A 27,896-nucleotide genomic window follows, 5' to 3' on the forward strand; every position below is an offset into this window, starting at 1 on the left:
GACAAGCACTTACTGGTCAGAATGGATCTTCAAATGACGAACAAAGTTCGAAGTTATGCTAGATGCTTAACACTCAAGTCATTCAAGTCATCGTGTCTCAAGTCAAGTGCCGAGTCTTTAACTTCCAAGTCCGAGTCGAGTCTCAAGTCTTTTTTTTTTGTCAAGTCAAGTCACAAGTCTTCAAAACACCAACTTGAGTCCAAGTCACAGTGACTTGAGTCCCCATCTCTGCTTTAGGGGTTCTAAGAGCTCTGTTTTAACTGGACACTAATTTGCATAATTTGGACTTGTGTATGTATGTTTTAGAAATGCAAATGTCATTTATTCGTCATCTATTCAGTAAAATTTAGTGTTCCAAGAAAAAAAAAAAAATCCATATTCATTTTTATTTATTATACAAGGGGTTGTAGCCTAAGTAAGTAAGTAAATATCCTCTCAGGTTACCAGGTTTGTTGATGATGACTTAAAGGTTTGGGTTTCTGTTTTTCCTTTATTGTATGATTTATGGATAATGGAGTTTTCAGTCATTTGCAGGGAAAATGGAAGATGAGCATTTACACCAAGTGCACCTCTTGAGTTACAAAAGTAAAGCCCCCTGTGTCTTTTGACAAAAGACAGCAGCAAAACTGCACACATGCTGAAGAAGGAAGGCTCAACATTGCAGTCATTTCACTGTAAATGCAAAATACACCACAAATGTTTGGAGATAATTGAGGATTAAAGATTTTTTTACATTGGGGTATAATAATTCAAATAATCAGATTGCACATTTAGAGCCCAATTAATTACACGACTTATTACAACAATGAAATAATATAATAATCCATGACGTTTCAAATTAACCCGGCCAGCCCCTGAAAGCCTCTGTGGCAAACATGTTAACGGTTTCTCTCAAATAGCTTGAGGGCTTGAAGGCTTGAAACCCCCCACCTTTTCAGCCTCCATCAAAGTGTGTAAATCAGCTGTTTTTTTTTGTTTTGTTTTTTTAAATCAGCTTCCTGTCTGGTCCGCCTTCTGAAAATGTTCTACAGCTGGAAACAAGGTTCACAAGAGTAAACAAAAAAAAACCTTCTAGCTGTAGGTGCACCAACATTCTGTGGTGATGAGGGGAACTGCAGTCTTAATGTACGTCCTCTTCATCCACGTCCACTGGTCACTTTTACAATGAAATGTATTGACTTGTAGTATTGGGTGAAGAACAGGAGGCTTCGCTGCAGTGAAGCGTCACGACGGGCCACAATAACATACACAACATTGTTACCTTTAGCTGAAATAACATCTGCGGGAAAAGATGATTGTTTGCATGTAATCCATCAACTGGAGCAAAACCGAAGGTAGAAAAAAGCGATTCTATAATGCATCATGACCATAACTTTAGAGAAAGACCCTTAAACAGCAAAGTTTGCTTTTGTCATTGTGCTACACTTCGATGTGTATAATCAAGCTGACAAAAATAAACTTAATTGTAGGCCGCATGCACAATACCCGAGTGTTCACTTAGTGGTTGGAGCCAAAAAACACAAAAAAGTTTAGAGTGAGATTAGTAGAACATAGCAGGCTGTCTCTTCTTGTTCAAGCCTGTTCCGTGGTTTAAAGTTAAAGGTGAACGCGCTGCTCGGAGAGGCCACTGGAGAGGGCATGAAGGGAGGTAGATGCTAGTTTGAGTTGTCTTCGATTTACTATTCAAGCCTAAGAAGGCGTGCACGTCAGAGGGACACTGTGTGAGACATCTTGGAAAGAACTTGGGAAAGACATTCGATATGCCTTACTAAAAGCGTTCCTATACAAGCATGTGATGCCCCGGTGACTTTCGTGTGTCATCCAGTGTGTAATTTGGCAACGTCCCATAACAAGTCAACATCACGTAACCGGTGTAACTTTAGAGCATCCCATTAAAGAGTAAAATGTGATTATTTATCGCTAATCAATCCCTGCGGCTCGGCAGCCTTCAGTCAAAACATGTCGGAATGTCAACAGGACTATTTAAACACGACGGCTGTTAAAGCCGCATAAACCTTGCGTAAAAAATGTCGTGATCTGTGTGTGCGTTAATGTTTGCGGGTGTGATCACCGCACACATATTCAGGTGCATCTTTAAGGGGAAAAAAAAACATTTAAAACAACCCGAAACTGGACAACACACTGTGATAATCCTGTAGGGGAGAGTGTACTTTGTGTGTCAACTGCTGCCTGCTGGCAGACCGATAAGAACAGACTGTGACATTCGAGATGTGCTGAAAGTGTGGGAGAGTGTGATGTAAGAGGAAGAGAAAAGGTTGGGCTTCAACTGCTCAATTTCACCACTAGAGGAATCCCCTTCAGACCTCAGGTGGACAAGGAAGGCTGACGGTCTGGAACCAGAAGACCATCACCCAACCCTGACCCGGTATTCAGCATAAATAAAACACAACAAAATGGATACAACATTCCATTAAGCCCATCATTATATTCCCTCGCTTCACACATCAATGCTGACAATATCCAGGTGAGGCAGGAGAAGCTGCATGATAAAAAAAAATAATACAAAAATCGTTTGTGAAAACAGTGTTTTTATGTCTCGTTTTTTTTTTCTGAACAGGGATCAGTAAAAATCACTAACAAAACTGAAATGCGAAACAGTAAGCAGTGCATTTACAGAACATCATGTCCACGTCTGATCATTTCATCCCACCGCTCACCAAAATCTTTGATGTGGGACTTTGTGCAACCATTGCAAACCACCGTTAAATAAGCCACCGAATGAAGGCACCGACCTCTGATTAGCAAACGTACTACAAGTGTTTTTGATTTGACAGGAAATCTAATAACCGCGTCTTTGATAAATGCGTGAACACAAAAATACTTTTCCCCTCAGACTCTCGCATCATCATGCCGCTCTTTAAAATGGAACAGTCGTTTCTCTTAGTATAAGACAGAATAAATAATGATTCCGTTCTGAGCGTAGAAAAATAGAAATACTGACAGAATCCTAGGAATCTGGGCGTAATAAAGGTATGAGTCAATTTCCCACTGATTTTAAATATCATCTCATGATAAAGACAAACAATTTACAAAGTGCAGCTATGACAAATATTCAAATGTGAGCTTTTTATGCATCAAAAGGCCAAACTAACCGGTGTATTTTCAATCCATGAAAAACAAAAACAAGCATGGAAACAGTCCATTCTTAAGTAAATTCAGTGTAACTGCTGCATATAATCAACCTGTCACTACCGATCATTGTTTCCAAGTGTGAAAATCTTTTTCACTTGTAAAATAAATGTTTAACAGCAGCCATTAAGCAAAGAAACAACCTCATTCTCATTCAAATAAAATCAGAAATTTCATTTTTACTTCAACAACTCATATTTTACTTGATTCTAAGACATTTCACTGTGGTCACTGAAAAGAAGTGAAGAATGGAGAACTACTTGTGATTGAGAGACCGGGATCTGTCCTTCTCCTTAGCTGACCTGGCGGCCGGCAGAGAGGTGCAGGAAGGAGAACTCACAGTTTGTGTAAATTAAAGGAAAAGAAACAAAGAGGAGAACATAGATTGCACTTGAATTGCAATGTAGATCAAACCATCATTGGCATGTGGCCCTCACTTACAGTCTTCAGTGTTAATTTCAAGTGTGTCCGCCACTTTGGAGTGGAACCCCGCACAGCTTCTGTGCTTTGTAGGCAGCGTGTCTGAGTGTGAGAGGCAGTCTACATGAGGCCACAGCAAGGCTCTTTATTGTTGGACTGGTCCTCCTCAGGGGCTCGAAGTTTCAGTAGTGGAGGATCTCCGCTGGCTGGGGTGAAGTACACCTGGTCGGGGGAGACCGCCTGCTCTGTGGGGGTCATTGTGGGGTGGTTTTCTGGCTGGGCCTGAGAGGTTGTCATCTCAGCTGCTGCAGCAGAAGGCTCCTCCTCTACAGGGGGAGGCAGGGGAGGAGCAGGTGCTGGGAACTTATTGAGCTTAGCAGCTGCCCGCTGGCGTTTCAGGTCCGCCAGAGTTTGGTGCGATTTTTCCCGAGACATTCTGTCTGTGGCCTCACCCTCTGCGGACCCAGCTCCAGATGCAGAGCTGAGCTCGTAGGAGGCACTGCGCTCCATGCGACCCCCACCGCTCCAAAGCTCTCCAGGTACAGAGGATGCCAGGGAAACGGAGGTCTCTCCGTTTCCTAAGCTAGATGCGATCTTCCGGTCTGCGGCCTCGAGTTCTTCTAAACATGATGTTGCTGTGCCACCAGCAACCTGAGACACAAGAGGAACGTTCGAAAACAGCACACAGGTTAATCGCGCCACACTCTCGATGTGAGAAAAACAACAACTGGACATTTTCATTCACCATGGAGGCTTGCTGGTGCAGCTCGTTATCAGTTTGCCTGTCCTCATCGTCGTCCTGAGGCTCAGGCTGACGGCCGCGCTCCTGCCACACGATGGCTTCTTTGTGGTGCTCTCGCCGGTACAGACTGGAGCGCTCGTTAACGCTAACGCGACGCACCACCTTACTGTATGAGCAAACGTAAAACACTTGAGTGCTCTGACCTCTGCGTACAGTTTTCACCCTCCAATTCCCCTGAGATCCTTCTCTTACCCTCGGCTTCCAGTGCTCGACACTCGTCTTTGCAGGGTGCCCTTCTGCCTGTCCTGACTTTTCATGATGGCATCGTGTTTATGTTTCAAGTCCATTAGTTTGGCTCTGACTTCCTCATCCATACATACATCTGTGAAGAAAAGTACAGGAAAGGTTAGAAAAACTTAAATGTCTCACAAAACTGACAATGAGAGACAACTTCTTCTTCAAAAAAGATTACTACTATGCTTCACATCACAGAGGTGTAACGCAAGTCCTTCATTGAAGTCTGATAAATTAGAAACAAAATTAATAAAAGAGGACCAACAAAGAGTGATCTGACCTAAAGGCGTCTCCTCCAGCACAGACTTGGTGTTCAGACTGGCTCCATGGGCCACAAGTAGTTCCACCATTTGAATCTAAGAACCAAAAACAATATACTAATAATAATAATAATAATAATACTTCATGAGTCAGTAAAGGACAGAGTTTAGAGTCTTTGTTGGTATGGCTGCAGTACCAACCTGTCCCCAGCAGGCGGCAGCATGCAACGGCGTCCACCCGTCAGAGTCCTTCACCTCCATCTGAGCCCTGTTTTCTAGCAGCAGCTCTGCTACAGTCATATAGCCATTGGCAGATGCAATATGGAGCTGAGAGGAGTTAGACACAAAAAACAAACAACAGTGAGGCTTCGTGTGAGCCAAGCACCGACTTCCACAGCTCCAGGCAAATAAAAGAGAAAAACCACAACCTCTCCCAAAATTTTTTTGGACATTTTCAAAACTCTCTGTTGTTGGCTGTACCGGCTAGCACTTTTTCCACCCTTGTTTCACAACTTAGCAGTTACTTTCAACAGCAAGAGTCCATCTGTCTCACCAGTGTTGCTCCGTTATTGTCCTCTGCATTTAAGTCTGCTCCGCTCTGAACCAGAGCCTTAACGTCTGCGAGCATGGCCATCTCTTTAGCTCCCCTGCATTCATCTATGCGGTCCTGAGTTATCCCTGAACGGGGAACAAAGATGCCCGTTACACCAGTCACTGGTGTGTATCAACTGATTTCATTTGCGATGTATGAGAGCTGTGCAAAGCTCATGTGGAAAGACGTGTCTTTTATTTCTTGACCAATTGGAGGGTTCAAGAGTTAGAAGTCAGGGAAATATCATTCATGGAACAATAAGAATTGCTGACATGGAAATAAAAAAACATTAATTTTGATTCGACTCAGCTTACTGACCCTGTTCAGCCATAACCATCTCAAGCAGTTCGAGGGTGGCCTCGTCCTCACAGAGGTCATAGGGCATGTTGCCATCCGCATTCACAGCCAGCAAGTCAGCTCCACTAAAAGCAGGCACACACAGACATGCAAAAACACAGAGTGCATTCATCCATGCATCCACAAAACAAAGTGAACGGGATTAAAGTGATAATCCCTGGTGTGCAAAGTGTTGTCGGACAGCGGCCACACTTGCATTGTGTCTGTAAACATAGCGCTTTTGTGGTTCCAAATCTGTTTATGCTCCAGTCAACAAAAAAAATATAGAAATTCTACCCGAGTAGAAGAATGAAACCATCATAAAAACAGCTGAGTGATTGCTTTGCAGTATATACATATATATATTTATCATCAGCTTGAGGTTTTGTACATTTTGAAAAATGGGACAAGGATTTTACAAAGAAGAAGTGAAACCAAGAAAGAAATTCATAGGTACACTCACGCTTGAATAAGGAGCTGCACCAGTCCGGTGTGTCCACAGGTGGCAGCAGCATGCAGCGGTGTCCACAGCTCACTGTCACAGGCATTCGCACTGGCACCGGCATCAAGCAGGCACTGCACTATTTCCACAAAATCATCTATGCAGCACTGAGACAGAGAGCATATGTCGATAGATATTAAAGTGAATGATAATTATAGAGAGAACGTGAAATAAGTGCGCACGCGCACACACACACGCAAAACATGTAGAGTAGGTGAACGAGAACAAGCACAAATGGATAAATGCATGCACTATTCTTAATGGTAGCTACTGCACTGGCTTGAAAAAGCATAGCTTTGTTCTGTGCTGTGCAAACATTAAGTTTTCCAAGAGGAAAGGCAGCCCAAACTGCTGTCATAAAGGGTTCCCTGTGCTGACAGACACTCCTCTCATGAGTGAAAGAGGCGCACGTTTGTGTTACTTATAAGTAGAAAGAAGGAAAGGAAAAAAAAAAAAAAAAAGGTGATAAAAATCCATATTTAAATTGTTAAGACTCATACTTAGCTTTAAATTGGTTCGTCTTAACTTTGCAGTCAACAATAAAATAGGAAATGTGTTATGGATTCAGTCAGATGAAGAAGAAAAAAAAAGGAAAAGAAAAAAAACAACAAAAAAAAAACAATCTGGTCGTTACCAGGTCCCAAAGTAAAGTAAATGCAACCTCAAAGAGCTTTACACCACACATTGCACTGTGTGACACGTTAAAATGAAAATATTAAGCCTAAATACAGAAGCACACAGTGAAAAACTTCACCCCGTGACTCACTAAGCATGGAGGAACCACCTTTAGCGGCAACAACTTCAATCATTTTCTATACGGAGTAATTAGTCTCTCCTGTGTTTGTGGAGCAAATGTTGCTTTCTTAAGGCCACGCCACAGCCTTTCAGTCAGGCTGAGGTCTGGACTTTGGCTCAGCTATTGCAACACCTTGTGTGCTTGGGATCATTGTCCTGTTGCATGATCTCCTTTCTACCGTCTGTCAGACAGATGGCCTCACATATGACTCTAAAATACGTTCATGGTGGACTACAAGGTGTCCAGGTCCTGCAACTAAAAAAAAAAACAAGCCCAAATCATCAGCACTCCACCACCGTCGGTGCTTGACAGTTGGCATGAGGTGTTTGGGTTTCCTCCAAATGGAGCTCAGTCCATTACGACGAAACATGTCCAAGCATGTCTCATCTGTCCAAAGAAAACATGCTCCTTATTTTTTCCTCTCTCCACAACCCTTCCACCAAGCCATAGCTGTTGAAGCTTTTTTCTAATGTGCTGTCAGAAACTTCAACAGTAAAGCCCCATACACACACGTCGCTGCTATTTCCTCGCTCAGCGAGTGAAGTCAATAGAATGTCTATGTGTTCACGCGAGGCGAGGAGAGTACAAGCGATGCGATGTGGGCGGATTCCGAGATGAACATATTTCAACTTCGAGCGACGCAAGTAAGCGAGTAAAAGCGAGTAGCCATTTAAAATGCAGAATACAGATTATTGACAGGTGACCTTCCCCCAGTGTTCTCCAAACAGTGGCCACCCAACTTCTACACACCAAGTCAGCAAAAGCACCCAAGCGAGTGGCGAGTAGGCGAGTGAGCGAGTAGCGAGTAAATAGCAGCGACGTGTGTGTATGGGGCTTAAACATGCACAGTCTGACTTTGGAGTGAAATTGCTGCCACGCTCACTCCTGAGAGGATTGGCAACTGTGTGCCACTGAAGAATGCTGGATTCCAAGGAGTTCAGAAAGGGTCTTAAACCCTTCCCACGACTGCTGGGGAGCAGCAGTTGCTTCTCTAAGATAATCGCTGACATCTTTCCTCCTTGACGTTGTGTTAACACACACCTAAGTGATCCAGACCAGCAAACTGTCCAAACTTCTGCTTTTATAGAGGTGTTCACACTGATGGTGACCAGTTAATCAGGTGCAGTTTATTAGCAGCACCCGGCTGCTACTTAACCTCTTAAAGGTAGGGTAGGAGATCCTGGATTTTGACTCCAGCGAAGCTGCATTTTGAAAATACACAGGTCAAAAGTCCCAACCCTTTTCTTCACTTTCCCCCCGAAGGCACGCCTCTAGAGTACATGAACGCGCACGAGCACGAAGGTGTACGAGCGCTGTTCTGACAGCAAGCATCGATCATTGCCGTATTTAGTATTTAGTATATGCTAACTATACGTTTAATAATGCTAGGTGCTAGCCAAGCTGGCTCTAGTTTAGCTTCCTGCCAAGCTTCTGGACGCGTAATTCGTTCACGGAGCAGGGTACGCGCACAGGGGGAAGGAGGGGGAGGGAGGAGCAGATTGCAGTTTGATAGACGGCATCAGTATCCAATCATTGTGAACGGACCGTTCACAATGATTGGATACTGTTTTTCCTAGATTGTACGTTCTAGAGGCCACTAAAACTTTTCATATTAATGTCAAAACTTTTAATTAATTGGTTGCAATGGGGGTGTGAAGAGTATTTCAAGCAATATGTAAAAAAATGTTCCAGAAAAAGATCCCCTACCCCGCCTTTAAGTGGAAGCAATAAGGGTGGACTTAATTTTTCATGTACTGCTTCTGCATTTTGGCATAGTTCTTGTGTTCAATACGTCATGTGTTGTCGTTCATCTAATGTTCCATTGATCTCATTTTCAGAACCGTAAGGACACGACGATACATTTACGATGGGTTCCCCTACACATCGCTATTTGTGGCCTAACGAAAGAGAAACTGCCATAAGATAAGTCAAATTTCCGACATAACAAAGGCAAACAGCACATTGTGACCTCAAAGCTGCGGCTGAAGACAACACAAACGTAGACAGAGCACAAAAGATGACCTGGCAGTCTCAAACTGTAAATGCTAATCCGTGTTATCATTTCTTGAACAAAAGTGTACTTATCTTGTATTTCTGAAAATACAGGAGTGGGTCCGTGTGCTTGTTTTAGTGTATGTGTATCATGCTGGTGACAGTGGGTGCAAGTTATTTGGGTTATGACGACCAGCACTGCTTCTCAGTCAGAACTCAGCATACATCTGGATACAGATTGAGATTGACAATTGAAACATCAAAGCGCACGTGAGAGGCAACGTTCAACTTCCAGAGGCAGCTCTTTAGCCTGGTCGTACATTTCAGGTACCACAAGCAGCAGTGTTAACTAATCAGTCAGGTGCCATGTTGTTGTCACGCTTTAAATGAACCGTGTGTGTGTACCTGATGCAGGGCTGTCAGTCCGTCCTCGTTGATCAGATCTGGATTGACGCCGCTGTTCAGCAGCTGCCTCACTAGAACAATACAAATGCATGCACACATGTGGCATTCTGACAAATGACTGAGGTGAAGTTCTTTCAACTGTATATAAAAATGTTAAAACAGCCAAGTCAAAGCTGTTTGCCCTAAACTGACGTAAAAAAACAAGTTGGAGTGTGACTAGAATTACAACGAACATGAACAGTGGAAATATTTGCCACTTTAGCCTTTATCTGGCAGCAAACAATAAAAGCCTTGAAAAGAAAATGCTCAGCCTAATACAATTAATCTGAGGCATATCCAGTGTAACCTTTGCATAAATACCTTTATTGAAACTGGCTGCTCTAAACACAGCGAAGGTGTGTTATTACCTACCCTCCTGCAGGTCATTGCGGGCAGCTGCATCTAGCAGGGTGATCGAGTTGGGAAATCTCACTCTGTTGCTGTGGGTCTTCTTCTTGTCTGCTTTGGCCCTAGACCCTCGTGCTGCTTCCTTTTCCATCTGTGACCATGCCTTCAGCTGCTGAGCACGGCGCTTCTGGGCGTGCTTTAGTCGTTCTGTGGCACCCAGGCGCCCGATCGTCGCCATTTCAGCCAGCAGCTCGCCGTGATCTGTTGCCATTGCCAGTGGCTGCACTACTATATTGTAGTTTGTTTCAGTTAGCCTGTGATGCGTGGGTAATAAATCCTTTCAGCGATTCAGGGTTCAAAATTTCACAAAAGCCCCCCCATCCTTATGTCAGACCTAACAGGCCTACAGCCTGCTGAAGGCCTGTAGGAGAACACAAAAAAGATGGTGTGGGTTTTTTTTGTTCAAATATCTTTTCATGGGGAGAAAAAATAAATAAATCAAGTGAACAGCACAAATTCCCCAAACTATAACAAAACAAAACAACTTCTGTTGTTTCATCAGGTGATGGATATCTCCATGATTTCAGACGTGAGCCACCAAAAGGTCACGGCCATGTCTCTTTCCCATGTTTTATTCAAAGACCATTATCTTGCCTAAATGAAATGGTGGTAGAAAGGTATCCAAAAAACAAAAATCCAAGCTGTGGAATTCAGCCAGTTTTCCATCCTTTCATCCATTTCAACCGAAGGGAAACTGGCTCTAATGATACACTCAAGCAGAGACAAAAGGGAGTGAGGCAGGATTTGAAAGGCAGTCAAACTGCTCCCCCGGTTCGACTATTTTAGCTTTAAATCCATATTGGTGTTGATTGTATCCAAGACCTGGATCCAATAGGGAGTATTTAAGATTTGAGAATCCATATGTGTCGGTGAACAATAAATTCAAAACGCAGAAGGAACCGAGATGTTCAGTGGCAGCAGAGAGGGACGTCTGCAGGATTCAGACATGGCCTGATGCCTCACTGAAGTGAAATATCCGCTGGTGGTCAATGGAGAACATTCTGTGACTTGCTGTTGGTGCACTTTTTGTTGGTTCTTCAGATGAAGAGACCAGGGTACGAAGGTTTCAACGACCGGTTCCTCAATGGCATAGTCTGCCGTCTGTGGGCAGGGAGAGAAATTGTGAGTGCTGTGTTACAGTGTAATATACGCATGCTGCACTCCTAATCATGTTATCTTTAACCCGTGGGCTTCCCCCTACCAACTCCCTCCACTCCCACTCCTATCCTAAAGGAAACCTGAGATGATGGGACACTTTTCATTAATGATTGACACGCCCTGCAGCCTACGTGCACTTTTCTTCCGCCGACGTATTCACAAGGTGATACGGAGTGAAAAAGTGCCCTCAATAACCGGAGTGTAACATTTAGTTTGAGAACAAGTTCTAACTCTGGCAACCTCAGGCAGCAAGATCACTCTCATTACTTTTCATTTACTTCCAAGCCAAATTACACGGCTCGCACACACTCTGCTCTTTCCAGGCTGCTCATATATTATTTAGGCCTTGGCCTCCGTGTGCTGAGAGGAAGGTCAACTAGAGGCACTCTGTAAGATAGAGAGAGAGTGACTGACAAGACAGTAGTCCCAGGCCACAGACACGACAGAGCAAGCAGTCAATACCCGAAAAGGTGGTTGAGCGGTGGACTACAGTGTTGTAGAAATGAGCTGATTAGATGGCAAATAAGTGTGCAGAGAATGATAAGAAGCAGCAGTTACAAAGTTTTCTTTAGACGTTCATCTCATTGTGATTTATAGCTACAGAAACGTTTGTGTTTTCCAGGCAGTCTCTACAATAACCACAAACGAAATCCTTGGCTAAAATAAATATATCCAGAACAGAAAGCAAATACTGAGTCAAAAGACTAAATTTAGATATATGGTATATAAATACCCACCTACCATCTCAGTGTCCTTTAGGGTTTAGTCTGGCCTACTGAAATCTTAACTACTGCCTTAGGGATAGACTATTTTAAGAAACTTAACGTCTCACCCTTTGTCACGGCTACAATGTAAGGATTTCCTCAGACTGGGGTAAAAACCCAACACACTGCAATAAATGTAGAAGTCACGCGACGGATCAGCCACTCAAACAACGCACAAATGAACATAGACTTGGAATGCACAGGATTGAAACATGAGGGTACACATATAACATACTAGTGACCGTGAGGTTACTTTATTAATCCAGCGTTTCTCCTAATAAACAGAAAGAAAGCCGTATCCAAAAATGCATGCTGACGTTAAAAAGGCCAACAAGAAACAAACTTCAATACACCACATCTCTAAGAAACAAGTGGATTGTAAGTTAGATGTCCAACTCACTTGTTTGCTCGGCAAACTTAGCCCCAGCTAACAAATGGAAAGATTTTTGTTGCATTTTTCAGTAAGTGGCTTTAAAGGGAGAAAGGATTGGAGCAAGAGAGAAAATCCCTGCAGGAACTTAACAGCTGTATTAGAGGGATAATTCCAGACACAATCCAGATAGACTTCGAGAACCTGACGTAAAGCTCCCAAACTTGCATGTCGATGGTTTGACTCACAAATCAAACACATTCTTATATGTGGGTTTTATTTTGACTACCAATGACATGAGATTTTATTTGTAAAACACTATTTATATCATAACAAAGACCCCCCCCATCCATCCCTCTTCACTGTGACTGGGAGAGGTGTTCTTAACAAGGTTTATTGTAGCACCGATGACTGAAGATAACAACAATACTGCTTAACGGTTATTCAAACCACACACAGAAACCATGCAGTATTGTAGACGATATCATATTCTAAGGTCTGCAAAATTAAACCGATAAAGCAGCTTTTCGAAGAGTGTCAGTGTTTACAACTGCTACTATTTCTGCTCCTTTAAAGCTGAGGAACACTGGAGCTCCGGTTCGTGAAAACCCATTTTGCTTATATGCAAAGTTCAATCTAGGCAACACTCAAAGCAGCTCGGAGAGCAATATATTCTCAAGGTTGAGCACCAAAAACATTTTGTGGAACGCAGCATCAATTCGTAAAGCTGTCCTAAACGACACAGCGTCACTTGAATGAAGACAATTTTATTAACAACTTAAACTTATGCCCGACGACAAGCAGTTAACACCGTAGAATGGACTGACCGTTTATTTACAGGTTTAGATGGGGGTGTGTTGCTGGATAAGGTTTACACTACCTGTTGTTGAGCTGTAATAACATTAGATACTTTACGGAGCACGGGTCAATTTAAATGATTGGATGGATAAGTGGGAAACGTAAAAGGGTATAAAAGCTCCGATGACACGAGCTCACTTACAGAAATGCCAGCTTTGACACAAACAAACAAATAGAGATAATCTTTTACCTTAACACGTTTCTAAACACTGACAAACAGTCAGGGCACAAGAGGACAATGTTTGCCGATTAGTGGCCTTGGCAGAGTTTGCAAGACAAATCAAATCTTAGCCAAAGCCAATCTGCGCAGGGTTTTAAGGTTCAGCCACCCACACCATGATGTTTACTGTTCAACTCAATTTCTTACCAATACCACACACGCACTCAAACTTTCTGACCAGTCACACAATAATTCCATTCCGTTCTCGTCCCGACCTCCACTTAAAAGTTTTAAAACAAGTAGGCAGAAAATCTTTACCAGATGTGAGACATAGTATTATATCTGCTTTTGTATTCTAAAGCCCCACTTCAATCTTCTCTTTGAATCAAGGCAGGAATTTCACGAGGGCCACGAGGGCCATGGCCCTCGTGCCCTCCCACTTTGGCCTTGTGCCCTTGAAAATTATATCTGCCATAAGGCCACAGTGGCCTTGATGCCCTCTCTGTCTGACTAAGTTTTGCGGTTTAGCAGTCTGCCTCTTTTCTGACACGGCTTCAATGATCAATGAGCATCTGGTGGAGAAAAAAAAAATCAGCGGTGCGCTTGATTCGAGCCTGGATTTACACCGCTGATGACAGTTGACATCAGTCTATCTCCGCCCACCCCCTCACGCGTCCGTGTGCGTAGCCAGCTGATTCTCCGCTCAAGAAAAGGCTGAGGTGAGGTAAGGTTTTGTGATGATCCTGTTTGCCTTAAGTTTTTCATTTGTCCAGCTTTAAGTGTAATTTTATGGATAACATTACTATTTCTTGCTCGTATGGTAATACATAATTACAATATTTTGAAGTGTTTTTGTTACTACTTGGATAAGTTACATTGCAGTTGTGTTCTTTTATTTTTATCTAGTGCTAGGCAGTTAGCTAACAACTAGGCAGTTAGCGCTGTGTTGTTAGCTGTCAAAGACCTCTGTGCAGACTAGGTTTGTTTGCTGCTCGTTTATATGATATAAACTCTAAATTAACACCCGCCAACACGCCAAATGCGGGTGAAAGTTATTTTTGGCGTGTATTAAAAAAAACTCACTAGCCGGCTTGGCCGATGATAAATGAGGAACTTTACCATCTATTTCGCGGGACGCGCGAGCGCAGTTTCTATGGGAACGCATCCGCCGAGGCTGCCGTACTAGGGGAGTGGGTCACTCTTGCTTTGAATTCATTTGTTGAATCCGGAATATTGATTGGATCTAGCAAAGTGCCAGAGCTGGAACCGGAAGTTTATTTTCTGACCGCCCGTGCCCGACGGCGGCCCGCGATTTGCGTCAGGGCTCGTGAGATCGGATGGGTCTCAAAAAAGCACACTAACAGAGGTTTACCGTCACCGATGGCTAAGTCACTACTCTGACATGACAACCTGCATTTCATTAAGCATCCATTGAAGTCAAGGTCAAGGATTTAGTTCCACTGCTGAGTTGCAAATAAAGGAAAAAACGAAAGTATTCCCATCCAACTCATCAAACACGGCAGAACACCCGGGGCCGCGGGGCCATCCCGGTGTCTGGATGTTCCTGAGGTCTTTCGAACAGGCGTCCAAACGTAAACCCAAATGGAAAAAACACATTTCAAACTGGTAAAGAGGCTTCCTTTTAAATCTTACGCGGTGTAGACTTAGAACACATTAAAGCTCCGGTATTCCTCTCTAGACCTTTACAAATCAAATGTGTTACCTCAACGTATATCGTTCTAAACCTTAAAGTTTAAATAAGGCAAAACGTGCCTGTGAACGCAGCGTTTCGCATGTCAGCAAACAAGAAGTATTTGCCTTGCACTGATGTGTATCAAGACATTATAAAAGCTAAACTGATGGCGAAGTCCAGAGTAAAGACATTTGTATCACTGTTATGCCATCATAAAAGGCAATATGCAGAACTGGGCGTTGACAGTAAATCGCACCGGCAACTACCAGAAAGCAGATAGTGTGCATGCATCCCTGTCACTTAGAAGCAACCAGCTGGAGTCGAAGCTCCTGCTACAGCCAGCTTGTTTACATGACACTAGGAAAAAAACATATATAGAACGGAAGTGTATATCCACAAAGCCAAATTCCCATAGAAGCTGTTCTCACCCACTGGAAATTAGACTGAAAATCAGCCGGTTAAGAGAAAGTTAGAAGCAGCAGAATGTCCCGTATCTTTTCTCACACAGTCCACAGCGTCGGACTTACTTCAGGTAAGAACTCGATTCCCCCTCCAATGCATGCATGCGGTGTGTCCAATCAAATCTCAAGTCAAGCTGTAACCAATAGTTCAGCTCGACTGTGCACGTAACCGTGCCGAATGGCTATCAGAGGGAGACTTTAAAGTAAGAAAAAAGTCATCTTGACCCACCACGCGTGAATAGTCTCTAAAGCTTATTTTCATCCACAGTAAACCACGAGCACAGGAGTCATTGTACACGTGTAGATTAGTCACCACTCCTACCTCTTTTATGGATACCAAAGGAGGAAACCAATCCTCAGCACAAAGTGAGGAATGTCCAGGGCCCCTATTTTTTATTTTTTTTGGTTGTTCCAACTTTGCAGACGTTTGCAAGCTTGGAGGTGGCGACAGGTTTATAAATAGTCGGTTAGACAGTAAAGTTCAGAGGATTTGTGAAGACTGTCGAAGTGTATTATCAAAAAAAAAAAAAAAGTGTCCCACCACATAAATTCTGTACCCATAAACAAAGATAAAGTAGAAAGGCCATCGGTATGAAGTAGCCTTTCATTTGTCTTTTAGTTTGGCCTCTTATAAACCAAGCCCCTGCACAAACGCAGAGTTTGGAGTGTGTTGGTGGCAAGACTGTAAGAGCCTTGTGATTTCCTGAGTCAAGCAAAAACCAGACAGAAGTAAAAACATATGGTGAGATCACCGACACCGTATGCTCTCTAGCATGGTGGTACAGCGCACACACACACACACTCAGAAATATGGCAATTTCATGTGTTTTGAAAAATATCCCCGCATCAATCAGACATTTGTAGTCTTCCGACTCTCTTCCCATTTTATGACCTAACAGGGAAGGCTTATGAGGAACACAAACTTTCTCTCAACAGCCGTAATGAATGGAGTACTATGAACACACACACATATTCACAAAAGCTCATACAATCGTCCAGTGAGTGGAACTTAGTGTAACAGCTTATGAGTAAACTTCCAAGAGCAGAACTGAAAAAAGGAAAAGAAAATACGGCCTACACCTCTGCTCAGACTTTAATCTGCCTACACAAGCTGCTGTGTTCTTCATTCATGGCGTGTCATCATGAAACAACAGCAAACAGCTGCTGCATACACGCAGGACCTTCCAAACCTGTTTGCTGAAACAAACAATGCTGAGTCAATGTAGCTGGACGGTTCGGGAACGATCCTGCCTCCAATTTGACTCAAAGCCAGATGACCTGAACTGCCTCCCAAATACATGGAGAGGCTGTTTTTGACACGATACCGCATGATATGAATAAGATACAAAGAAAAAGGAATATTATAAGCTGAAACCGGTTTGCCATTTAACTGAAGAGGAAACTAAAAGAACTGCCGTGTGCGTTTATGTCAGCTTACCGTCTCTGGGTGAGACAAAACACATTTCAGCCTTGGTTTCGACAAACTAATCTGTACATGACTTGATGATGTTATGAGAAATGATTGCGCCTTCGGGCCGTGAAGCAAGGACAGAACAAGTACGATTACAGGAGAGAGGGAGGAGGATCTACAGTAAGCCCTGTCATGTGTAAAGGTTTGAGTTGCTCCATATAATCACTCAGAAATCTCAGTAATTCTGCCAAGTAGCCGAGAGCAGGGAGAAAGGGAGACCTCAAGGAAGAAAAAAAAAAAGTATGTGAGTGGATGTATGATAGATTGAGATTAAGCAATTGGGCCTAAAAACATGCAGAGTCACAGGAAAGAGAATGAGAGAGCAAGAGGATGTGGAGAACAGAATGGGAAGGATATAGAGGAGAACATGAGGAGGAGGAAGGATGGGGAGGAGACACAGAATAGCCTAAATTAGGTACTGTGAATGATCTGAAGCAGGAAGAAGGCTCGAGTCATGCAAGTGCAAAGCTAGAGAGAAAAAACAGGAATAAAGAATCTTTATATGGTGCCCACGGGATGAGGTGTATGCGACATCTGCCCGCAGAAAGTCTCACGTTTTAAACATAGACGTAGTGTTAACGACGATAAGAAGGGAGAGAAGCAGGAGGGAGTTTATGCACAGGCGAAGGAATGTCAGGGAGAAACAAACCTGCTCCACTGAGTTATCGGACTCGCTGGAACGATCTCATCATGAAAAATGAAATATTCTAGGAATCGCAGCGAAAACCCCCTCTATGAAGCAACTTCAAGATAAAAACAAGAGCTCAGTTTCTTGGCCCATCTAATGAAATGCTTGCTCCGTTGGGAGAGGACTCTTCTTCTGCAACCGAGAACGCACACATTGGACAGCCAACTGACGTCCTCACAAGACGGCACAGGTTACAGTCCACTCTATGATAAGTGTTGAAACGTAATCTCACATCTTTATGATTTCCTCCTTGATCTGCAGCAACAATGTGATGCCATGTATGCAGTCATGTTGTGCTTCAAAGAGACTCCAAGATAATCCCGGTCTACGCGGTGAAATCTGCAAATATTTGACCATCCTTACCAAGGAAATGCTGTTTTTTTTTTTTTTTTAAAGTACTTTGACCCCACACGACAACACTTAATGGCCATAAGGTCATTTAGGTTAATGAGTCATTAATGCAAATTTAAAGTCAAAGGGTCAGCGAGAGAGCAGAATAGTGGGTCTGCAACCACAAGTGGGACACTTTTATCATCATACAGTTTAGGATTTGTCAAACATAATCCAAGTCACTTCAAATGATTAAAGTCAGCTGAGTATCATCTATGACAAGCCAAACAATGATGTAATTATCTTCTCAATATCGGATTTGTATTTCTCTTGGTACATCTTCAGAAAACAGGTCCAACGTCTGGCCCTGAAACATCCAATCCAGAACCAAAAGATGTTCAGTTCACTTATTTAGGTGTAAAAGAAAACCAAGTGTCCGACACAATGAACCTGGTGATCAGTTATTAAAGTGGCAGCTGATAAACTGGCTGTTAAAGTCCTTTTAATGAATCAAATACTGTAACGGTTTTTAAGCCAAAGAGATGACTGCGAGGTTGCACAAGAACAGACTGAGCTGCACAAATATTGCCCCACTGGTCCTGCACAAAACAATGAGGGAAAAAAATAAATAAAAATGTAGGCTACATGGAAAAAGAGATGTCGATCAAACACGGAGGGGGGTTTATGAGCGAGGCAGGGACTGGTGGTTTTGTTATCTTGACTGTTCAAATGTTTGGCCCACATATAAATCAATGGAACAGCTATATTGCAGTGAAAGGTTGTAGACCTGCAGCCAGTGACATACAAGGTTTATGTCAGCCTGCGTAGCCCTGACAGGGCATGTTTCCCTCTCACAACGCCGGTACATTTGACCAATTAAAAGGGCTTGAGTTATGCTATAACTATCCTTCGGTATATATTTACTTCGGTACCATCACTGTGGCAGTAAATAACCATTAAAAGCTATAAAAGCAGAAACGGAGGTGTAAGCTCTTGTCCCACAGATTAGCTAACCTGCGTAGCGGTCCACGTAGAGGCTCAACAGGTGGTTTAGTCAGTCAGGTAAACGTAAGCAGTTCATATAAGCTACCCGCTTTTATACATAAAAATAACTTAACTTGGAGAGTGAAGGCTATAGCATTTTCTATAACTCAAAATTTAAAACAACAAAAATGGTAAAGACACCTGTGGAGCGGAGTTTAATACATCGGCTACCTTTGATCTGACGTCATGCTAACGTCACCTTAGCCTTGCTCGCTATTGAGCTACACCGCGTTAGAGTTGAGTAAATCTTTAGTTTTCTCAAAGACGACCTCGCTCAGCTGACACAGCATGGCATGAAGCCGAGCAAGGGCGTACGACGTCGACGTAAAGGGATAAAAAAGAAGAAAAAGTACGGCTACAGCTTACCTGTTGATTCCCTGTCAGTTTTACCTCCTGTGCAGGTCTGCGGCTGTGAAACTGAATCAACTGCTGTGCACCGCTCCAGCTTAGTCCAGCCCTCAGGGGAAACGCTTCACCATAACAACCGGACCTTCACCTTCTCCTCCCAACCAAGAGGAGCTCCACTAGAGGGCGACAGAGTCTCTCGGCTGATGTGCTCGGCAGCGGCCACATTTATGCTGTCAGTTCCAGTGACTGTAATAAAAGTTCTGGAATTAATGGGTGAAATTTGAGTCTTATGTTTTTGTTAGTCAGTAGGATGATAATCAGGTCATTCTGTTCAATTGTAATAACGAAGATCAATCAAAGTATTCTTTTCCCATCGTATGTGTGCAAGGTGTATCATGACAGGGACAAAGGAGCTTCCTGAGAAGTTCATTCAAAAAGTTGTTGATCCCCCATTAGGCTGGTAAAGGTTACAAAACATTTTCTAAAGAGCTTGGACTCCACCGATCCATTCAGTCACACGTTTAATTACAGGAAATTTGAGACCATTGTTCCCCTGCCGGTTGGTCAAGCAACAAGCCCTACACCAATAGAAAGGTGTGTGATAGCTTTTATTATGTAAAAAGGGAATGCGGGCAAACCCTTTTAGCAACTCCAGGCTTCTCTTACATTGGTTAATGTAAAAGTTGCTGAGTGTGCCATCAGCAGAACACTGAACATTGTTGCCTCTCTGCAGTTTGCTCATGATCACACGGACAAACCACAGATTTTACTCTTACTGGCCCAGGACAGATTGCTACTCCTGTTAGTGGCAAAAAATTAAATAAATTCAGGCTTATGCCACTGAATTCTAAAAGTGAGAATGTGAGCGTCAAGGCAAAGTTGGTCGTGCAGCAGAAGCACAACCCCCAAAACAGAAAGCTGTTCTGCTCAGACAGAACAGTTACAGAAAAGTAAAGTGACTTTTTTTGGGAATGGGCAAGTGAAAGTACTGACCTTTATAGAAATGCTGTAGAAAAGACCTGAAGTGAGAGGTTCGTATGAGGAAAACCTGAATGGAAGCTGTTACAAAGGAATGAGATTCCTTCAAGTTAGTGTGTAGCACTGATAGACAGTTACTGGAAATGTAACTGTTAATGAAACTTGAACTGAGGCTTCAGAGCAGCATATGTTCTCTTGGCAAGGAAGGGTCAGAAAAAAATTCTAAAAAACCCCAAAACCTTTGAATTTGAAGCTTTTGCGCAGCCTGCAGCAAAATGACAATCTGTGATATGTAGAAATTAACTGATAAAGTAATCACAGATCTATTTTTTCAAGGAAACTGCACACACACACACACACAAAATGAAAAAAACAGAAAAGACAGAAAAAACCATGTCAAAACAAGTGGGCGCGACCCACCATAGAGTAAAAGCACCCCGGCCTTGTTTACTAAGTCATACACTGTATAAAGGCTGTTTTGTGTGCATTTGAGTGTCTGTATGTGCATGTATGTGTCAGACCTTAGCTGTGAGATATCTGGTTTCACAAAATGTCCGGGCGTGTTCACTCTCTTGAAGATTCTCACTACATTGCATAAACCCAAAAGCATGCCAGTCCCATAATGCAAAATCAAAGCAACAAAGGTCCGTCAGTATTGCTGTGCTCATTCCTTTTTCGGCAAACTCATCTCAAAAGGCTCCCATCAGCATCAGAATCAGCTGCAAATTCCCCAAAACAGACGGGTGCTTCTGTGATCTGCCGACCCCCGCGGTGACCCGGCCAACCAGCACAGCGCTGACGCTCTGCAGAGACACAACAAGGAAACAGCTTGGGAGCTGGAGCCATTGTTACCGTCGCTTCTCCTCAGGAGAAGACACAGGACACAGCGATGCTCCTTTTAGTGTTTAAAGTGTAGGAATACCTACACAGAAAGATTACAAAAATAAAAAATAAAAATAAAAATAAAAACACTATTGATTGTTACCTTTGGTTTGCATTTCTTTGGGACATTTTTTTTTCACAAGTAGTTAAACACCCCTGAAGTAGTGAATCTGTGACATCACAACCAAGACTTCCTTTCCCTTTTTCTGTCCATCTCAGGATTGGGATGCATTTCAGGACGGCTTAGTGGGAATTTGTCCTGGCATAATCAGCCTAGATGTGAACAGGCTTGGTCCTGATGCCCTCCTATTCACATAGTCTCCCATTCTTCTCATGCATTGCTCGCTAATCCAGGCAAAACCTATTAAGTGGCACTCCAGCAGACAGGAAGGGATGTATTGACAGTTTGTATTCAAATCAGTGTTCTTTTTGGCTCTGAACACTTCATTATGAAAGAGGACAATCATGCAAATGCAGGATGGCTGAGAGGTCGAGCTCAATAAGGGAGGAGGTGTCGCGGAAAGTTACTCCTATTAAAAGCAGGTCTTTTAGCAACATTTCTGATTTGGGTGGGAGTCAAACTTTACGTTGGGTTTTTGGATGAAACCACTAGAGGGGGACAATGTTTCTATACGATAGGATGACAATCAGAGAAGAAAACCGAGAAAACCACCGACGCATTTTACAACAGGTGGGTGCGTGAAGAGTGCTACTCGCACTGGCTGCTGTCCAAAACTTCAGACATTTAAAAGGTTATCGCGAGATTGGCTGAATCAGTTTGGTAAGTTTCACCACTAAGAATGATTTTCTCCGAAAATCAGATCTTCGTTTGTTTAAACACTCATCCAATAAAGGAGAATAGAGCATCCTAACTGAAATGTAGTTCAAAATAACGGACTGGCACTACTTGGTGTTATTTGGTGGCACAAACCGCAGATTAATATTGCCGGACGCGCTCATTAGTGCAATAAAAAGGCTGAAATTAACACTTTAAAGCCGCGTGTCAAGGTTTGCGCTGTGTAACATGACGTAAAACATCCAAGTTTTGTTGATTCTTGTTTTGAGTGGTATTTCTTGTTTTTTTTTTTTTTAAAGCGAGGGTGTTTCCAACAGCTCAGGTATAGGCCTAAGGTGTGAATGCTCTGCTCAGCTGTAACACTTAGCAGCTTGTAAGCGCTAGAAAGCCCACAAATGGTGTTGAACGGCTCCCTCACATGCTAAGGAACCGGCCCCAGTTTGCCAACGGGGTTCCTTCTAATCCAACTTGTTTTCACTGTCTTGCTGGGAAGCAAGAGTTTGCACATTAGCACTGCGTTACTTTAACAAAAGACATGCATTCCCGAAACTTAGCCCCTCAACGCTGAATGACGTCCTGCACGGTCTCAGGAGACACCCCGCAGGGGAAAACACTCCCGCCCGTTGCGCTCTCTCACAGAGCAGCAATAATCGACTCCAAAATTCCACATTCTGAGGCTGATATAACAACCTAACATGTATATTTTCAAAATTCAGTATCACTCCCGTGTGGTCTAAATGAGCGTGGCTTGCTCTGTGTAGTGCAAAGAAAACATTGGATCCAACCTGGCAACTTTCACTCCCTCCCCACAATTAAATAATAGTTTATTTACTCTCAAATTCGCAACAAATTTGTTTGATTTGGCTTAATTGATAGAAGAAATCGAAATGCACTGGAACTGCCACCTTCAGCGTTTGTATATCAACCATTCCGTTTGTATATTGCTCACCAAAAATTGTTGATTGCCTGTAAGCTTCAATCGAAATTAGTTTTCTAGTATCAACAACCCCACCCCCACCCCACCCCCACACACACTACACGCGTTTTGTTCTGCGCCCAAATGACAATCTCAGGGTTTTAGTGTTACTAGAAAACTAACTTTATTGATTTATTTCTGTTAAACTTGATGCAAAGAAATGGAATTATGCCAGACTAAAGTGTAACAACAAAAACAGAAAAAACGCACTCCAATTGAAAACCCTCATGCGTAAATAGCCTATTTCAAGAATGGTTTACAGAATAATTTAGGCATATCTGTGTTGTATGTAGATCTTGTTGATATTATCACAAAGGGACTGTCTTTCTTTGCCCACTTTTCATACACAAACCCTCCCCAGCCCCCCAAAGACGATCAGTCATTTAGCTCTCAGATAACGTGCCATTCCCTCCTCGATTACGCAGCGGGATTTACATGAAACTGTTAATTGTTTGCTCTTCAAATAGAGTCAACCTGGAGCCAGCAGTCTGCCAGAAGTTAAGGACCGACTCTCTGACCTCCTTCCCCCTCCTCTCTGCGCTCGTTGTTCAGCCGACCCCCCCGGCTGCATCAGCATGACAAAACACTGGCCGGAGCAGAGCCTCCTGGCACCACCCGCACTGTCCTACCTTGGAGAACATCACGACAATCAACTTGACTTCTGGAGAGATGTGCCGCTCAGCTGTCTTCCCAGCGGTGTAAGTCGGAGCTCACCATCCCAACAGTGGCCTGACCACCTGGCTCAGATGGCCCCCCAGCCGACACCGCGCTTAGAGAAGCCCTCTGCGCGCTCCGGACACATCAGCAGTGCCGCTGGATACATGGATAAAACAGCACCACCTCACTCCTCGTACCAAAATACTGAAGACAGCGACTGGAAGCAGGAATCACGGAGCGATGAACGGGAGAAAGGTCGTAGCAGCGGTGGGAAGAAGAAAAACTATCAGCGGTATCCAAAACCACCATACTCCTATCTTGCAATGATCGCTATGGTCATCCAACGGTCCCCAGAGAAAAAGCTGACGTTATCAGAGGTAAATATGAAATGCTAAACTACTAATTGGAGAGTCATGTGGATATAGACGGAGCATGGTGTGTTTTACGCACATAGAGCTTCACTTAATTTCTGCTTCATCTTGTTGTGGGGGATCATTCCCTTACAAGGCGCAGTTGTATTTACTTTAGACTAGCTGCAGAGAATGTTCTTTGAATTGCGCTAAAACACGTGGGTTGATCGTTTACAGTGCAAGAACTGACACTAAACAGCCACCTCTTTGTGACACTTGGGTGACCACTGCTCCTCTTCATTGTTGGTTTGCTTTGATAAGGTTGGGCTGGGGTGAAACCAGACACTGATCTGTATCAGGAGTAGTGATAAGATATACAGTACATGCATTTGCCCAAAAAGGGTCTCTAAATGTTTTGCCTTAAGTATAACATGACTTTCTTTGCAGTGTTGATATCTACATAAGCCAAAACCTCACTTTTTGGGGGGGGGGGGGGGGGGGGGGGGCGCTAAACATTTCACTTGTGTACAGAGCAGTGTCACTAAATCACAGTGCATTCACCACACAGTGTCTGAAAATACAAATTGAAACATTGTAAAGAGAGGCATCATCTGTGTTTGAGCTCTAATCATTCTGATATTTTTCTTTCTAGATCCTCAAGGAGATCAGCACCCTCTTTCCATTTTTCAAAGGAAACTACAAAGGTTGGCGGGATTCTGTGCGACACAACCTCTCCTCTTATGACTGCTTTGTTAAGGTTTGTATGTTTAAAAAAAACATTCAATGGCCAAGTGTTAACACTATTGCCACAGCAGTGGCTTTCAAGGAAATGCTACTTCTAAGGGCGCACAATGAGGGTCAAACTGTTTCTTATCTTTCACTGTCATGTGATGAGTATTTGTGAAACTAGGTCAGTATAGCTTGACTAAGTTGTCAACCCAAAACTCACACAGTCAATCCTCCCTCCACTTTTAGGTGCTTAAGGACCCTGGCAAGCCTCAAGGAAAAGGTAATTTCTGGGCGGTGGAGCTGAGCCGTGTTCCTCTGGAGCTCCTGAAGAGGCAGAACACGGCCGTGTCACGCCAGGATGAGACTATCTTTGCTCAGGATCTGGCCCCCTACATTCTGCAGGGGCACAAGCCAGAATCTGAGTCACCCCGTGATTCTGTGACCTCCCTCCCACCCATGCCCCCAGGAGATCCTTCACCGCCACAAGAGGACTTGTTCCGACCCAAGCTGGACTCGTCTTTCGCTATTGACTCATTGCTACACAGCCTACGACCAACCAGTGCTTCTGGGGACGTTGACATGGCTGGTAGGGACTGCTGGGGCGAGGTGGGGATGGCTCGGCCATCGCAGGCTCCAGGACCTCGTTACACCTCCTCCACCCGTAGTGCCTCTGCCAGCTCTGCAAGCCCTGCCTCTACCTCCTCTTCCTCTGATGAGGAATGGAGAAGCTTGTCCCATACTGGGAAGCACCTTCCTCCTGATGGTGGAGCGGGGTCAGATGGTTATGAGGATTGCAGGCCGCCACTGCACAAATCAGCCAGGCGGGACGCTGTTGCGCCTCCATGGGAGCTCCCTACCTCCTATGCAAAGTATGCACCCCCCAACGCTGTTGCCCCGCCTAGCATGCGTTTCAGTGGAGGTCCAATAATGCCGCTGCATAGCGGACTGCCCCTTTACAGCTATGGTGGCTCTCCTGTGACACCTGGCCGCTTCGTAGGCCATTCCTACTGGCCCATCCTCCCCAACAGGCGAGTTTCAGTTCAAGCCCCTCCCCTGCTCATGGACCTGGACAACATGTTGCAATCTGTGCCTCCAAATAAGAGTGTGTTTGATGCACTGGTACAAACCAGTCAGAACTCTCACTCGCATCTTCAAACACAGAGTCAATACGCTCTGCAGAATGGGGCTCCCATAAACAGGTACCATCAGTACTGACTGTCAGACTCGAACAGATACTAAACTACTCTGAAAAGAGGGGGGTGGTTCTGCTGCAACTCAAGCTTCAGTATTTATCTTCAGCTCGACTGAAGTTATATAACTTATAAAAGGGTGCTAAGCTGCAGACAGTGTTATTGACAGATAGCAACATATAAATCTGTTGTTTTTTAGGTCAGCATTTTTATAGAAATAACCCTTGTGGATGTCTTCAGTCTGTGGAGTATCGCATAGTTTTACTGAAGCAAAACTACCTCAGACAACTATATAAAAAAACAAATATCTACCTCAGTGTTTCAGTGAAACTACTACAAGCTCTTTGCACTGCAGATCCTGTTTGCACTGTTGTTTTATTAGCTTTATTAGAGTTGATTTTGAATGTCTTCTACTGAACTTATTATGATTGTCGAATGTATCATCTGAACAATTCTATTTTTTTTAAAAAACAAAAAAAACCAGCTGTTGTTACCTGGATTTTAGCCAAATGTTAATTTTCTTTTTTAACAGTTTATCCTGCCAGCACCTAACCAAATGTTTCTTCTTGTCTAAAATTTTTAGTATGGTTAGTGATAGTCGTATTGGCTATGTTTTCAACTTTGGAGGAAAGCTAGGGAATCCCACGCTCTTTACATCACTTGAACTCATCTTTTGAACACCTGTGCCCTGCTGTGGTGTTACTACTAATATTGTGAAAGTGAGTTCAATTAATGCTCAGTGTGGTGGATTCAATTTTTAAGTTTTTATTTTTATTTTTTGAGAATTTGGCAGCTTCTCACGACACTGGAGATAATGTATCGCTGCACGGGTACCTCTAACTGTTTTCTATTTGCACTATTTCACTGTCATTTTGATAATCTTCCAAAGGAAACTGCTTTTTAATGTCTCCCTCCCACGACAGGTGAATGTTTTGTCAGTTTTCTGTTGTCTTGTCAAATGTTTGTACATTACTCAGCCGGAGTACTATCTCTAAGTATCCCAGGAATCTTCTGGTGTCGGACAGGGTTTATAATAAAAATGCTGTCTATTTTAAGAATGCTGCTAAGTGTTGTATATGAAAATGAAGTCTGCTAAAAACTGGAAAATCATCCAAAACAACTTCACATTGTGAGCTTCTATGGATAAGTTTCATTATACATGTAGTTACTTGAATGTAGCTTTTGGTTTCGGCCCGACCCTCCGTTTCTTAAAATCTAATCGCTGTTGGTTCAACGAACATGCTGTCCATCACTGCTTGTTATTTTGGCAGTTTGGACATTGACAATTCAATCCAAGAGACTGTGCTCCCTCAAGCAAATTGACCAAACATGTCATTTTAGTTTAAAGACATATAATGCAGGATGACATCTATCATAGCAAAGGCAAAGCTCGATCTCATGGCAGCCACTCGGGAGAAGGACAGGCAGAAGCAGCACATTAAGTTAGACAGAAGGTTATTTCATTATTAAGTCCACCGAGTATAGAGCAATGTGAAGAAACGTGCACCCTAACCCTTAAAACAAATCATCTGGTCTTTATCATGCCTTATAATCAGGTAAATGCAACTTCATTTAAACAACATGACGTTACACTGTGGCATTGTTTATTTAACAAAAACTAAGCCAAAATACGGAAGCCTTGTGTGTGGAAAAGCTAAGTACACCCCATGATCCAATACTTTGTGGAACCACCCCTCAGCAGCACTACCTTGAAGTAATCATCTTCTGTATGACCTTATCATTGTTACATCAGTTCATTGAGTTTGGCTCTCTTAAGGTCCCACAACAGCATTTCACAGAGGTTGAGGTCTGGACTTTGACTGGGACATTCCAACACCTCGATTTGTCTTCCTTTTCTGCCTCTGTTGTAAATTTGCTGGTGTGCTTGTGATCATTGTCCTGTAGCATGAACCAATGTTGGCCACACTTTAGCTGTCGGACAGATGGCCTCACATTTGACTCTGGAATGCTTTGGCATACAGAGGAGTTCATGGTCGACTTAATGACCACAAGGTTTCCTGTGTGGCTGCAAAACAAGCAGAAATCATCACCCCTCC

At 43.3% G+C, this 27,896-nt stretch overlaps 2 protein-coding genes across 3 annotated transcripts; one reads left to right on the forward strand and one right to left on the reverse strand.

Moving 5' to 3' along the window:
• Positions 1-2,304: 2,304 nt before the first annotated feature.
• ppp1r16a (protein phosphatase 1, regulatory subunit 16A) lies at positions 2,305-19,474 on the reverse strand. Of its 2 annotated transcripts, XM_075452582.1 has the most exons (11): positions 19,300-19,474; positions 9,901-11,037; positions 9,490-9,560; positions 6,258-6,403; positions 5,777-5,880; positions 5,420-5,544; positions 5,068-5,193; positions 4,887-4,962; positions 4,565-4,694; positions 4,316-4,478; positions 2,306-4,221 (listed from the first exon to the last, which is right to left on the reverse strand). In XM_075452582.1, the coding sequence occupies exons 2-11, from the start codon at positions 10,145-10,147 to the stop codon at positions 3,691-3,693; spliced, it is 1,719 nt and encodes a 572-aa protein (XP_075308697.1). In that variant the 5' UTR covers positions 10,148-11,037; positions 19,300-19,474; the 3' UTR covers positions 2,306-3,690. The 2 variants fall into 2 exon arrangements, with proteins under 2 accessions (XP_075308698.1, XP_075308697.1); XM_075452583.1 differs by lacking the exon at positions 19,300-19,474 and having other exon boundaries at positions 2,305-4,221; positions 9,901-10,214.
• A 4,014-nt stretch (positions 19,475-23,488) lies between these two features.
• Positions 23,489-25,864, forward strand: foxh1 (forkhead box H1). Its single transcript, XM_075452875.1, has 3 exons — positions 23,489-23,947; positions 24,573-24,677; positions 24,896-25,864. Exons 1-3 carry the CDS (start codon positions 23,489-23,491, stop codon positions 25,862-25,864), a joined length of 1,533 nt encoding a protein of 510 aa, XP_075308990.1.
• The last annotated feature ends 2,032 nt before the right edge of the window (positions 25,865-27,896 follow it).

The sequence above is a fragment of the Odontesthes bonariensis genome, chromosome 20, assembly GCF_027942865.1.
Source record: "Odontesthes bonariensis isolate fOdoBon6 chromosome 20, fOdoBon6.hap1, whole genome shotgun sequence".
NCBI classification, from domain to species: Eukaryota; Metazoa; Chordata; class Actinopteri; order Atheriniformes; family Atherinopsidae; genus Odontesthes; species Odontesthes bonariensis.